Source organism: Panulirus ornatus, chromosome 6 (assembly GCF_036320965.1).
Source record: "Panulirus ornatus isolate Po-2019 chromosome 6, ASM3632096v1, whole genome shotgun sequence".
Lineage (NCBI taxonomy): Eukaryota > Metazoa > Arthropoda > Malacostraca > Decapoda > Palinuridae > Panulirus > Panulirus ornatus.
Genome location: NC_092229.1, coordinates 12,689,810 through 12,705,714, shown reverse-complemented (window position 1 = coordinate 12,705,714; position 15,905 = coordinate 12,689,810). Strand labels below are relative to the sequence as shown.

At 45.2% G+C, this 15,905-nt stretch overlaps 1 protein-coding gene across 1 annotated transcript in view; it reads left to right on the top strand.

Annotated features, from left to right (window-relative positions):
- Window positions 1-233: 233 nt before the first annotated feature.
- LOC139749063 (facilitated trehalose transporter Tret1-like) overlaps window positions 234-15,905 on the top strand; it is a 47,563-nt gene continuing 31,891 nt past the window's right edge. The window contains exon 1 of the mRNA XM_071662513.1: window positions 234-1,544. Coding sequence (XP_071518614.1) covers window positions 1,056-1,544 — 489 coding nt within the window. The 5' untranslated portion in view covers window positions 234-1,055. The remainder of the gene's footprint in view (window positions 1,545-15,905) is intronic.

Genomic DNA, 15,905 nt, shown 5'->3' with positions numbered 1-15,905 from the left:
TAACCTTTGAATGTAAGTAGTGGGAGGTGATGATGGAGGCCACGATCACGAGAGACACCGATTATGGCTATATGAATTAGTTCTCTCCTGTGCAGTTCTAATTACTTCAGCCATCCCCCCTCCCTTCCCCTCTTACAGTTTCTATGTGTGTGTGTGTGTGTGTGTGTGTGTGTGTGTGTGTGTGTGTGTTGTATTGGACACAATACTGAATTCGTGAAAAGTTAAGTCGAGAATTACATGCGAGTCAGTTTAGCTCGGAAGATCATTGGCAATGACGCCAGATTCATAGTTTCATTTTCTGGTTCTGACATCATGGACTTCAATTCATGCATAATGCACTATGGTCTGTTGTCGGGTCTGTTGCTGTCTGTCACAGCTGTTGCTGTTTGTCACGTGGGTTACGGGTCTGTTGCTAGCCATGACAGAGGTGCCTTTGCAATGGTTTCTTAGAAATCATAGAAAAAGTATCCTTTTCATGTCATTCCAGCCAAACGTGGAACACACACACACACACACACACACACACATACACACACCTGAACTGGCCGCGATCTCTCAGGGGAGAATGCATGGTAGCGTACCGAGACACCGCTGGGAAGAACAGCAGACTGGCAAAGTGTCAGGTGTAGCGCAGCTAACCCTCACCGTGTCACGAGGTTTAGAGAACAGCTTGATAACTGCCCGTCCGTTGCACGGACGTGGGTGCTAGTGGACGCGTGTAATTTGGCCGCTACGGAGGGGAATCTAATGGCCGTTCGTTCGTGAGTACATGCGTGTGTGTGTGTGTGTGTGTGTATCCGCGCGTCCGGCAGCCAGCTGGTGAGCGCGACGCTGCAGTAAGTAACTAGCTGCCTCGCCAGTTGATCGTGCACCTCCCGACCCCCACAATCGTCGGTCCCTCCCCTGCGCCATCCGCGGTCGTTACGGCTGTCCCTGTGGCTGTATTATGGTGACGACATCCGCTGTGGCTCCCTTCTGAACCAAGATCACCGACGGCCTCAACGGTGGCGGCCTCGACCACGGAAGGAATCCGGTCTTTGCTGGAGGAACTGGAGATGCCTACTAGTAGCGTGCTGTCCACCACGCTGCCCAGGTCGCAGACCGAGATCGTGGTGGACTTCGCGAGGCCGCAGCAGAGCTCTGAGGATGAGATGAGTCACGACTCCCTCAGCGGCAGCGAGTTCGGCCTTCGGATCAACCCAGAAGTCCTCATGGGTACCACCAAGAACGCCCTCTACATGGACGAATCCGAAGAAGAGGAAGTGAGGAGGTCGCTCGAGAGGGCGTCCCAGGGGGCTCAAAACCTAGTCGACCCTCACAGGATACGACTTGACTCAACGCTCTGGGGTCTTGGCGGGAACGAGTGTGATCCTTCCGCTGCTGATTCCGGGAAGGCGGTCACGGAAAAGAGGAAGAGACGGAAGAGCCTAGACAGAGATCTGAAATGGAACCCCTCCCTGCCCAACAGCTCGCCAGCCAATTCCTTCAGGAGCACCATCGATCTCTTACCTTCGTCCAGAAAGCGACGTGGACTCAGGCAACAGGTGATCATACAGGTGTCTTCCACAGTTGCTAGTAATCCTGGTCGATTTGGAGATTAGCGTTTACTTGGTTTGTAATTTGGTCCCCTGTCTGTTATAGTCATCAGTAAACATGAAAATACACTTTAAAAAGTACTGTAAATGAAGTGTGTATCGAGTAAAATCTGTAGGAAGAGGGGAAGAGCCGTTTTCGAGTGGGACTACAAAGAGATGAGGGATTTCGCTTAGGAAGAAAATGTGTTTCAAGTAAAGCAAAGTAAATGTTTCAGTGGAGGATGGGAGGTGCTTCATTGAGGAAGAGATATCTTAGTAAAAATACTACGTCTCGTTGAAGGAGAGGTCTCTCACGGGAGAAGGGGAGATGTCCTGGTGAAGTTGGGGGTCTTGTTTCATTACAGGAAAGCCTGCGAATAAGAGATATCTCCCTGGAGATGGGAGATGTCTCGGTAGAGTGAGGAAAGTATTTCGCTGGGAGAGGGACAAGAGAGAGAGAGAGAGAGAGAGAGAGAGAGAGAGAGAGAGAGAGAGAGAGAGAGAGAGAGGTGTCTCGCTGCGAAATGGTAGATGTCTGTGTCGATGGGGGCAAGTGTCTTTAAGTGAGGGAAGTGTCTCGCTGAAGAGGGTGTAGACGCCCCGGGTATGAAGGTGAGGACAGAGGCCCGTGTGTTTCACCGTCCATAACAAGAGGTCAATAGCATGACGTAAGCGGTAGAGGCTTCCGTGAGATGCCCCCACGTCATTTCTCACCCCTATCGACACCCGAGGGGTGAGCCCGAGGGTATGACGCGTCCTGCTTTTGCCATTCCCGACACCCATGGGTGAGCTGGAGTATGTGGCTCATCCACCTTAATGCCTCCCGACGCCCGTGGATGGTGTCAAACGTAAAAAAAAAAAAACATCCGACTGCCGGGGTTCCTCAAGGATCATTTCTGTGGCCCGTAAACTTCCTTTTCATTGATCTGAAAACGCGACTCGCCGATAGAATTTCAGAGTTTGCCGCAAATACGACATCTGGATGTAAAACCTAGCCAAGGGTAGTCTGTCGAAGGATTCGAGGAGATTAGGACATGTTGTTGGAACCGTCAGTGAAATGGTGAGTTGCCTTCATTGTAGATGAATGCAAAGTAATGCATTTCGGTGAAAGAAGTGTTAAACACGTGCATCTAATATTCGATAAGCCATTATTGAGATTTCATGAAAACGTTAGACTTTGGAATGATTATCAATGATGAGATTGAATACGTAAACCAGTGCTCGAATGCATTTTATGAAGCAAAGAGAATGTGAAGCATCAAGAGCCAATGAGTGAAGATAAAGCGAATAGATCTTATGCTTCCTCTTGAGAGCGCTGTTAGACTGTGCTGTTCAATTCCGTTCACAAACTTGACGCAAAGATGAGCAACAAAACTAATTCTGATCGGAGAAATCAGCTTTATGAAGAGACTGTGGGATCAAAAGTTATTATATATGTTTATATATTATATATACATATGTATCTGTGTGCGTGTGTGGACGAGTATGTATATACATGTGTATGTGGGTGGGTTGGGCCTTTCTTTCGTCTGTTATCTTGCGCTACCTCGCTAACGCGGGAGACAGCGACAAAGTATAATAGATAAATATTAAATATTATATATATATATATATATATATATATATATATATATATATATATATATATATATATATATATATATATATATATATATATAAAGGCCTTTAGTCTCAGTGGATCGATTAGAAGTTTCCAAAACAGTGAATAAGTTCGACAACGTAGTACATAACAATTTCCTCACGTTAGAGGAGGATTGAATATATAGATAGGGATTCTAACACCAAGGATGATGACGTGAAGTTAAAAAGGAAGACGTGGTACCAACATGGGCAAAGGCAGCTCTCAGATGTAGGTCGAGTTATAGAACATTGGAATAAATTACCACCAGATGTCTGTATGTGCGAAGATTGTCTGTACCACTGCTGTATAATACGTTGTAGTTTATTACTTTAATGATATCATTTATCACCAGAAATCATCGGTAATTCCACTCTATCGTCTTAAGATTACAAATTGGTTCGTCTCTCCTGATCAACTCCATCCCGACCCTTGTGGTCGAAGTTAGCAGGTGTGGTCCGTCCTACTTCACACACACACACAGACCCTGACGCCTGAGGGGTATGGCCGAAGGGTGTGGGGCCCGTCCCACACAGACCAGTAGGGTCCGCCCTACCTCATCCCCAAGACCACGCTGCGTTGGCTCCTGGGGCGCCCCCCCGACGCCACCGTCATTCATATGTCTTTTTTTTTAGAGTTGTGGTGTGTGGACTGTTCCTGCCTGCATTTCTCTGATGATCTTGCTGCATGAGAGATGTAAATACACCAATTTGTCATTCTTGATTGTTATATCCTTGTAGAGAGAGGAGCAGTCGTTGTGTGATACAAGATGCCCCCTGGCATGTTCACTACGGAGTTTACGCAGTTACTGGCAACGTAGGAGTGTTATGTACTGCGTTCTAATTTGGGTTCGCCTGAAGGTTTGCCTCTCCTTCCCAACATCATTGTCTTATTCTATAGGCTAGGTTAGGTTGAGTTAGTTTGGGGTGTGTTAGGTTAGATTAAGTTAGATTTGGTTAGGGTTAGGTTGGTTAGGTTAGGACAGAGCTACCCTACGGCAGGTTAGGTTAGGGTATGTTAGGTTAGATTGTTAGATTTGGTTAAGGTTAGGTTAGGAGGACAGAGGTAACTGTGGCTAGGTTAGGTTAATAGGACAAAACTAGGTTAGGTTAAGAGTACAGTGTTAACAAGTTAACTTAGTATACCCTAAAGCAATTAAACCTAACCTAACCTAATATACCCTAAAGCAATTAAACCTAATCTAGTATACCCTAAAGCAATTAAACCTAACCTAACATACCCTAAAGCAATTAAACCTAACCTAACCTAGTATACCCTAAAGCAATAGAACCTATATAAACCTAGTATACCCTAAAGCAATTAAACCTAACCTAACCTAGTATACCTAAAGCAATTAAACCTAACTAAACCTAGTATACTCTAAGGCAATTAAACCTAACCTAACCTAGTATACCCTAAAGCAATTAAGCTTAACCTAGTATACCCTAAAGCAATTAAACCTAACTAAACCTAGTATACCCTAAAGCAATTAAGCTTAACCTAGTATACCTTAAAGCAATTAAACCTTAACTAACCAAACCAGACAAAACCTAAACTAGGATTTATGTCATCTTGGAAACATTTGACTGAACACTACGGCTCTCCTTGATTTTGTGGTTATCTAATTAACAAAATATCTCTAATTGTAAGAGATATCTTAAATCTTCTCTCCCAGTCTCAAGAAAGCAGGTTAAGAATATATCTCAATATCTTGTAATGATTACTCATCGATGGAATTACGTACTTAGAACAACCAAATTATCTTACCGATCAGTCTGGGAAATATTCTCTTCCATTTTGTATTCTAGATTTATGAAAATTTGTTTTAAACATTTGATTATTTGATCAGTTTGAATGATAAATTGGATTGCTCGTATCGCCTTTGTCTTAGTGTGTTAGGGTGTATATCCCATCGACTACGTAAATTTTTAGGAAAAAGATTTTTCTCTCGTTTCGCATCATACAAGGCGAACGTCCGTTTTCTTTGATAGTCAGACTTGACTTTAAAAATTCACAGGTGAGTTTCTTGATGATGGTTCTGGGTCCTCCATGTTAGAGCCTAACTGGGGGATGTTTGAAGGAGGGTTGCACGGTACAGGTACCTCGATGTACCCTAAAACGGTACAGTGGGATGTTCTAGGACGGTGCCTGGTATGCGGTATACCTCGTGAAGGCAAAGGAGAACGGTACAGAGGGATGTTTTGGAATGAGTTTGTGTGGTTACGGTACCGTACCGTAACGTAAAACGGTACACTGAGAGAGGTCTTCTGGGATGGACTCTAGGAACGGTACATTGAAATCTTTTAGGAAGAAAGTTACGTACGGTACGTTGGTACCTTAATGTATAACGGTACACTGAGATGTACACTTCTCCTGGGCTTACAAGGTACAGTAACTTGATCATGTGAAACGGTACATTTGGTACAGACAAGTACTCCTGTACATGAAGGGATGTTAAAGTGTACTGCTACCCTCCCCCCAAAAATGAGTAAATCGTTAACTTGGAAGATTTTTCTTGTTAGAGAAATGATGTCATGACCAATTGGGAGGAGTGGGTAGGAGGTGTTGAAGGAGGAGGGGAGTTATGCAGGAAGGGGGGTGGTGGTGGCGGTGTGGTGTGAGGGAGACGTGGTGGAAGTGAGAGAAAGAGTTTAGGGGAGGTGGGTGTGTGTGTGTGTGTGTGTGTGCGTTGTGGTGGGTGGGGGAACATAACAGTAACAGGAGGATCCCGACAACATATGGTCGGTCTGTGGTGGGTCACGTTCTCTCTCTCTCTCTCTCTCTCTCTCTCTCTCTCTCTCTCTCTCTCTCTCTCTCTCTCTCTCTCTCTCTCTCTTTCTCTCTCACACACACACACACACACACACACACACAAACACACAGAGGTACACTTACGTGCTCACACACACACGCACATTCCTTCTGGTGCACAGTTACATACTGACCCCCAGCGGTTACCTTACCTCAAACACAAGTAGAAGGAAGGACTTCGTAATTAACTCCTTCACCGACGTTTGAAAGCAACGTCGATACTGACAGACCCTTCAGTGGTATGGTATGGTATGGTCTGGAGTTGGAGAGGAGATGTGATGGCCTGGTCTTTGACCTGACTTTAAAGGATAAGGGGAAATGCCAGGCCATTTATTACAAAGTTCTTATCGTCCTGTTAAAGGCCGGGCCATCAAGCTAATGGGTCGCACCGTCGTGCTCAAGGGTCGTATCGTTGTGCTTAAGGGTAGTGCTGTCGTGCTCAAGGGTCGTACCGTCGTGCTCAAGGGTCGCACCGTCGTGCTCAAGGGTCGCACCCTCGTGCTCAAGGGTCGCACCCTCGTGCTCAAGGGTCGCACCCTCGTGCTCAAGGGTCGTACCATCGTGCTCAAGGGTCGTACCGTCGGGCTCAAGAGTCGCACCGTCGTGCTCAAGGATCGTACCGTCGTGCTCAAGGGTCGCACCGTCGTGCTCAAGGGTCGAACCGTCGTGCTCAAGGGTCGTACCGTCTTGCTCAAGGGTCGTATCGTCGTGCTCAAGGATCAGATGACCTTAAAAAGAGGTATTAAGGTGTTACAGTGGATCAATTGTTACAGTGGATCAGTGGTGTCGTAATGGATCTGCTCATACAGTGGGAATTTGGGCCTCTTTGGATCAGAAGTCGTAATGGATCACCACCATTCAGTGGGTCTGAACCCTCAGCGAAGCAGGTGTGTTACACTGGATCATCCACGTAGGAAGGCATCTCCCAGGAGTCTAGAGGGTGTCGTGTCTGAGCCACAAGCGTGTGAATGTCCAGATAGACCTGTATAGTTGCGGCAGAAGCAACTGTACCTTCTCCACCTTCAGTTGTGTCTACTGACGTCTTTGTCTTTTGTCTGCCTTTCTTTTTGTCTATATCTCCACCTCTGTATCACTCTCTATCTTCAGCTATATTTCAGTTTCCTTCTCTCCCACTGTCGCATCTGTTGCAGAGTTGTCGCATCTTCGTTCACGTCTACTCCTCCTCCTCTTCGGCTCATCACCGTCCCAGTTTATATCAGTGGCCCTACCTCCCTCTCCTTCCTCCCCTGTACCTCCTCCCCTCGACTGCATAGTGTCCTCACATTTCCCCAGCGACGTGTCTCAAGTATATCGTATGCCAAATGTCTCCTACACACGTCCCAGGACTGGGTCTTGGGCAACCTTGACTCAAGATCACAGACCCCGTATCGTGTAGCGTTGCTCGCGCCTCCTGCCTCACGTCGCTGACACACACCATCAGTGGTCAGACATCCCTTGCAACTCTTACCCTTCGCATGATCAACACTATTGTGTGGGAGTGCGTGCGAAAGGCCTTGTGACGGTGGGAGTCCTGATGGTGTGTCGCGAGGTTATTTGCCGGAGAACATTTAAAAGTGCTGCTAGTAAGGAGTGCATGGGTAAACCAGATAGCAGAAGACCTCATTGTCTGTCGCTAGATTACCTGATACAAGATAGTGATGTAACAAGGGAATACATAAGAATTACTGATAGCAGAAGACCCGATGGTCTATGGCGAGGTATAACAGAAGACCCGATGGTCTATGGCGAGGTTCATCTGTTGGAGGACAGTGTAAATCTTGTTTCATAGGTGTACGTGGGAAAGCCAGAAAACAGAAGACATGCGCAGGGAACAAGAAAAAAAAAGGTACATATTGAGAATGATTGGTGATTAGTGAGCACTGGCGGAAAATACTATAATAATTTGTGGAAAAGTTTTAAGCTCATCAAGTTTCTCTGAGAGATAAAAGAAAAAAGTTCTGATTAAATCTATTAAGAATTCTAGTCGTAGGGTTTACAAATTATAGAGTTTTGCGAGTGTTACCTTTCTTCCATCTTTGGAGTTTGTCTTGGTCCCCTTGTAAGTTGATGCAATCCTCTTCATCTTTCATTTGAAGTCAAGTAGGCCTTTGTCTCCTCAAGGCTGTCATGTATGATAACCACCACACCACCACATCATAACCTTAGTATCTGGTTTCTTCCCCACTCCGTCAGATCCATTGGTAATCTAATACTCGGTAACTGATCGACTGGTTCTTACGGCATGGGGAGCGGCTGTGGGAAACCCATTACGAACATGGGATCTGAGGATTTCTTATTTTTTTTTCCCCCCTCTCTTTAGTAGCCCGGGAAAAGTCGACAGTTGTAATGATACGAGGGCCTGGGGCAACGCAGGCGCTTCCTCTGGCTCTCCAGCAGGAGAGTTCCGGGTACCAGTCACCGGGAAGGAGGACAGATGAGGAGAAAAGGCTCAGCTTTTGGGAGTTGGCGACGCCAGTGAGGCAATGCCGGTGAGACGAACTCGTTAGGGAGCTTAAACCTGAGATCCACACAGGGACGTGTTGCCACTGGCATGACAACAAATGTTGATGTCTATGTTGGAAGTGTACACATATCCACAGGTACATTGATGATTAAAAACACACACACACACACACACACACACACACACACACACACACACACACACACACACACACACAATTAGATTACGCTCCATACAGGAGCAGGATAAGGTGGGCTCCTTTGGCGCAAAACGGTTCTCGGTGACGTCTTACTCCTTTCCGTTCGCCGTCGATGATGCAGCGTCGCCGAGGCTGAGTTCCCGCTTGCGTTGTCACCATCATCAGGTTGAGCCTGGGATACGCATACAAGGATACATGATACGCATACAAGGATATATAATACGCATACAAGGATACATGATACGCATACAAGGATACATGATACGCATACAAGGATACATGATACGCATACAAGGATACATGATACGCATACAAGGATACATGATACGCATACAAGGATACATGATAAGCATACAAGGATACTCGCATGAATATATATATATATATATATATATATATATATATATATATATATATATATATATATATATATATATATCATTAGTAGGTGTATCATATAAACACCAAGAACCCATTCCTCAAGTCTTCCTGCAGCTCTGTGGCTGCGCTACAATCAGTAGTAGGGAAAGGATGGACTCCTTTGGAGTGAGAAGTTCATGTGGACGAGACTGTTCCTCGCTTTCAACAGATGTTGATATATAACTTCGCCAAAGGTGACTTTTGACTCGCTTCCTAACCGCAAGCTGGCGGAGCCCGGCACACACACACACACACACACGCACACACACACACACAAGAGGGAAGACATCGTGCACATACAAAGTTAAGAGACGGGGCAACACAGGAGTGAGACTGTGTGTGTGTGTGTGTGTGTGTGTGTGTGTGTGTGTGTGTGTGTGTGTAGAATAAAAAGATGTTTGTCTGGACAATGATGTGTAGTCAAAAGTACAAGGTATACAAATGTTAATAATGTTACTTAGTTAGGTTTTATTACAGTAATGTCTGGTGTGTTAGCTGTGCAGGTGTGGTTGGTTAGTGGTGTACATACGAGGAGAAGCTATGTGTACGTGTGTGGATAATGATGCCTGTACACATGTACGTAGAATACGCTTCCTTGTTCAGTGACGTACACATGCAAGCAGGAGCTGTTTGTGAGGGCACTAGGCAGGAGCTATGTGCGTGTGTGTGTGTGTGTATGCGTGTGAGGGTAGTGGGTGTTAGTGTACGTGTCAGTCTGTGTAAGTGTACTGAGGGATGTGTACATAGGTCGCCCCGTTACACTGTGTAACATTACGTCATTGAGTCCACCTCTGTAGACCATAGACGTGACTGGCTGGAACCCTTTGGAACACAGGTGATAATACTAGTGCCTCAAAGGGAGGAATATTCTGTCATAGCTTTTGGGCAAGTTCGCGTACAGCTAAAGTTGCTTGGACGACTGCTAATAGTCTTTTCAGTTGCTATATAGCTAGAATTAGGTTACAGCTAATATAGAATTCAACTGAAGCTCTTTGGATAGAAGTATAGCTATCTGGGAACAGTTGCAATGATCTAAGTGAAGATGGTATTTGGTTGTGGTTGGAAAAATTGTTTACGCCCCTGGGATAAAGTTACACCTGTTCAAGTACAGTTCAAACTGCTATAGATACTGGTGACTATTGAGATATAGCTAGAAGGAAATTGCACTAGCGCAAAGTATACTTTTTAGATATAAAGATATTTCTATATAGGTGAACAGCTGAAACTAATCGTCTGCAGTAGCTTCGACTGTATGGCCACAAATACAGTAGTCTGGGATCTGGGTACTGTATGAACAGAGCTACAACTCTTTAAATATAACTCAGTGTTGTAGTGAAGCGCATACTGTTGTGGTCAACTGCATAGGTATACAGTATACTGTATAGTGTATAGCTAGATTGATTGTGGGAAATTTCGAAGTTATCTCATTCTGGGAAGAGAAAATAATGACGTGTAGATATCAGAGCTTCGAATACTGAGAACTTTAAGGATATTGTGATTATGAATATTGGAAATATATGTGTGAATATTGAAAAGGGTATTCCTACCATGAGTACCATCAATGTCTTAGATGATCCAAGGCACATCATCGAAATGAGGAACATGTAAACAGTGCGTATTACGATGCTCTTCTCTCTGCGTATTTCCTTTATGTTCGTGTCCCGGTAAGACGACAGAAGGGCGGGATGTTTGTGTCCCAGTAAGACGACAGAAGTGCGGGATGTTTGTGTCCCAGTAAGACGACAGAAGGGCGGGATGTTTGTGTCCCAGTAAGACGCCAGAAGTGCGGGATGTTTGTGTCCCAGTAAGACGCCAGAAGGGCGGGATGCTTGTGTCCCAGTAAGACGATAGAAGGGCGGGATGTTTGTGTCCCAGTAAGACGATAGAAGGGCGGGATGTTTGTGTCCCAGTAAGACGACAGAAGGGCGGGAGTGCCGCCTTCGGAGCTCACCAGAGGCGTAGGGCATTACATCAGCACCTGTGTCGTCCCCACTAATAACCTCTTGGTTAATGATGTGTGTAGTGACCGCCCGCACCTCCCTGCTATGGTCGCTTCCCTCCTCCTCTCTTCCCTCCCTCCTTCCCTCGCCTCCCGTCTCCTGTACTGTTGTACTCGCTCTCCTCCTCCTCCTCCTCCTCCTCCTCCTCCTCCCGTCTGCTGTATCGCTACGGTCTGTCACATCCTCCTCCTCCTTCTGTGTGGTGTACCACTGTACTCTCCCTCCTCCTCCTCCTCCTCCCGTCTGCTGTATCGCTACGGTCTGTCAAATCCTTCTCCTCCTCCTCCTCCTCCTCCTGTGTGGTGTACCACTGTACTCTCCCTCCTCCTCTTCCTCTCATCTTCCCGTCCACTGTACCCATGTCCTCTCTGTCTTCCTCCCGTCTGCTGTACCGCTCCACTCTCCTTCTGTCTCTCCAAAGCCGTCTGAACTTCGTCCACTTCATACATCCTTACTCTCGATCTCGTCCCCTTCCCATCATCTTACTCCCTATCCACCATCAACTCCTCCCCATCATCTTAAACCCCTCCCCATCTTCTTACCCCCCTCCCCACCATCTTAACCCCTCCCCATCATTTTACCCCCTTCAAACTAATATTACCCCCACACCACCACCTCACCTCTTCCCCACATTCACACCCCCTCCACACCATGTCACCCCCCTCCCTACCATCCCCTTTCGGTCACCTCGTCCATCTACCACGTCATCATTTCACCCCCTTTTCACGCTCCCCTGCACACCCTCCTCCTCCCCATTGTGGTGTCACTCTCCTCCTCTTCACCCCCTTTTCATCATCTCGTCTCTCCCTTTCTCTATCGTTTGTCCCCCCTCCTTTCCTTCCCCATTTCTCCTCCTCCTTCCATACCTTCCCCACTTCCCCACGTCTCCACCACACCACCACACCCCCAGTTCTCCACTCTGCTTACCGAAGAATTATTAGCGCTGTTCGCTAAACTGTGGACGGCTAAGCTTATGGTGCCTGTCAACGCCACCCACAGCCCGCCAATATGTGGGCCACTGTCAAGTTGCCGGTCATGCTGTCAGGTCGACCATACACACACACACACACACACACACACACACACACATACATAAATACATATACATATATACATACACACACACACATACATACACACACATTCATACATACACACACATAAATACATATACATATATACATACACACACACACACACATACACACACATTCATACATACACATTCATACATACACATACATACATACACACACATACATATACACACACACACACACACACGGTGTGAGTGACGTCATGCGTCAGTTTTGTTATGGTCCTGGTGCCTCCTGGGTTAAGCGTACCTTCATTAGCGAGAAAGTCGTTTTGATTAATTACTCGCATTCACAAACTTTGGATCATTACTTGTCCTGTTGATTATTATTGATCATCCTGGGATACTAGTGAGAAGCGTACACACTTCGATCATTAATCTGATATTTCAACTTAAAAATTTGACCTTAAAAGTTCGTGCAAACGTAGGTTGACTTGAAGGGTTTTTTATTTTTTTTCCGTTTCGTATTGTCTTGTTGCATTTTCATTCGTCATTATCACCCGATTTTCTTCTCATTATCACCCGATTTTCTTCTCGTTATCACCCGATTTTCTTCTCATTATCACCCGATTTTCTTCTCATTGTCACCCGATTTTCTTCTCATTATCACCCGATTTTCTTCTCATTATCACCCGATTTTCTTCTCATTATCACCCGATTTTCTTCTCATTATCACCCGATTTTCTTCTCATTATCACCAGATTTTCTTCTCATTATCACCAGATTTTCTTCTCATTATCACCCGATTTTCTTCTCATTATCACCAGATTTTCTTCTCATTATCACCCGATTTTCTTCTCATTATCACCAGATTTTCTTCTCATTATCACCCGATTTTCTTCTTTATCTTATTCATTGTATGTTTATGGTAATGGACGATCCGTGGTTGAGTTTTTTTTTATTGTTTCATTGAGTTAATTTTCTTTGATTTTTTTTAATCAGATTATGATTTCTCCCCTTTGTTTGTTTGTTTGTTTGTAAGTCATGAAAACACCTTTATTATTGACGTCATCATTAATCCTGATCATCATCAGAACCATCTTTATTGCTCACACAGTCATCATCATCATCATCATAACCTCCCTCATTAGTTACACCATCATCATAACCTCCCTCATTATTTACACCATCATCATCATCATCATAACCTCCCTCATTAGTTACACCATCATCATAACCTCCCTCATTAGTTACACCATCATCACCATCATCATAACCTCCCTCATTATTTACACCATCATCATCATCACCATCATAACCTCCCTCATTAGTTACACCATCATCATCATCATCATCATCATAACCTCCCTCATTAGTTACACCATCATCACCATCATCATAACCTCCCTCATTATTTACACCATCATCATCATCATCATCATAACCTCCCTCATTAGTTACACCATCATCATCATCATCATAATCTCCCTCATTAGTTACACCATCATCATCATCACCATCATAACCTCCCTCATTAGTTACACCATCATCACCATCATCATAACCTCCCTCATTATTTACACCATCACCATCATCATCATCATAACCTCCCTCATTAGTTACACCATCATCATCATCATCATAATCTCCCTCATTAGTTACACCATCATCATCATCATCATAACCTCCCTCATTAGTTACACCATCATCATCATCATCATAATCTCCCTCATTAGTTACACCATCATCATCATCACCATCATAACCTCCCTCATTAGTTACACCATCATCATCATCATCATAACCTCCCTCATTAGTTACACCATCATCATCATCACCATCATAACCTCCCTCATTAGTTACACCATCATTATCATCACAGCCACCATTATTCATGCTATCATCATCATCATTGACACCAATATCATCATCAAAACCATTCTCTTTTAATCAGATCATCACCACTATTAAAAGCACTCACATTATTCACATCTCCATCACTATCATTAGAAAGGGGTCCTAAGGTAATTATAAGTGAATTGTAACAGATTTATACCTTTATTTTGTACTTGTTCACTGTTCCCCGCGCTAGCATGGTAGCGCCAGGAATAGTCGAAGAATGGCCTCATTCGTTCACATCCACTCTCTGTCATGTATACTGCACCGAAACCAGAACCCCATCCAAAAGCAGACCCCCATAAACCTTTCCGTGTTTTCCTTTGCCGCTTCATATGCTCTGGTTCAGCCCATTGACAGAGCGTCGTCCCTTGTATACCACATCGCTCCAATTTACTCTATCCCGTACACGCCTCTCATTCCTTCCTACATGTTCAGGCCCCCGACCCTTCAAAACCTCTTTCATTCCATCCTTCCAATTTCTAAATCGGTCTTCCACTTCACCCTCTCCCCAATTCTGACCTAAGATACTCTCTTTGACAACCACTTTCCACTCATCCTCCGCATTTGTCCAAATCTTTTCAACACACTCGCCCTAACTCAACCATACCCTTCTTACTACCTCCTCACCTCCCTCTTACCTTACTCAGTCAACCCTCCTTACGCCAGAAATAGCCCTCCAGCATTTAATTTCCGGTACATTCATCCTTTTCCGTACTTTGTCAATTAAAAGACCCTCGCTTCGCATCCACACAACACCTTTGAAACTGCCCATCGGTGCCGTCAAAGACTGTGACCTCTCTCTCTCTCTCTCTCTCTCTCTCTCTCTCTCTCTGTATATATGGGATTACCGGACTCCGCCTACATGAAGTTAGGGGAGTTTTTCCAAGCCCAATATGCTTGATCCCTTGCCTGAATGGCCTCAGAACAGGAACGGTTCAACCAAGGACTGGATGAAGAGGCCGTCTTGGAGGTACGAGGGGATAGATGCTTCCATTCCCACAGCAACAGCAATAACGTGTGTCATGCGTTGGGCGGGAGACAGAAGCATCACCACATAAGAGACGGTAATTTACCCAGCGAAAGTCAGTAAAGAAATTCCGTAAGTCATTCCAGTCAGCTCTGTTGAGGTGGCAGTCTCTACGCTCAGAGGGAGCTGCTGGAGGGAGGTGGATTACAGAGCGAAGGATCATAGGGTGAAAAACAGATCCAAAATATTAGGAGAATGGTCCTATCGGTCAGGAATATGAGTAGGAGATAATTTGCTCTGGGTCATTGACAATGGACTGAACGTGAGGGATTCAGTTCCCCCTACTCCAGCGGTTTGAGAGGAATTCAACGATTTAGGGGCGATCATAGCCGAGTGATTAACGTTCCCAGCTACTACGCAAATAGTGCGGGGTTCGAATCCTTACTGTTGGAGGGCATTATGTGTTGTATGGAAAATGGCGCGCGTTCATTCCCTATGGTGAACTTTGAAATCCCCCTTAAGAAAAGGAATTCGGCTTGCGGGTGAGAGGTGATGTCACAGTGTTATGGCAAGAGTTCAGGTAGTCGGAGAAAGATGCTGAATTTGTAGCATCGGGAGAGCAGTGGGTGAAGCAAAGGAAAAGTGGGGTGGTTGTGATCAGACAGGACCTTGAGCCACATAACCTCAAACTCTGGGGATTCGAAGTCCCTGAGGCGTGCGTGCAACAGGTGGGTTGATGTTAGCATGAGCTCAGACACCACCTCTGAACCGGAGTCGTGAATGGAGGTTATAGTTGGATATGAAAAAGGGACGAGTGAAAACATCATTAGATAATTGGGACATAGAGAGATATAAGATATGATGAGGTGAGGTTCTAGACAGATGGTGTTCAACAG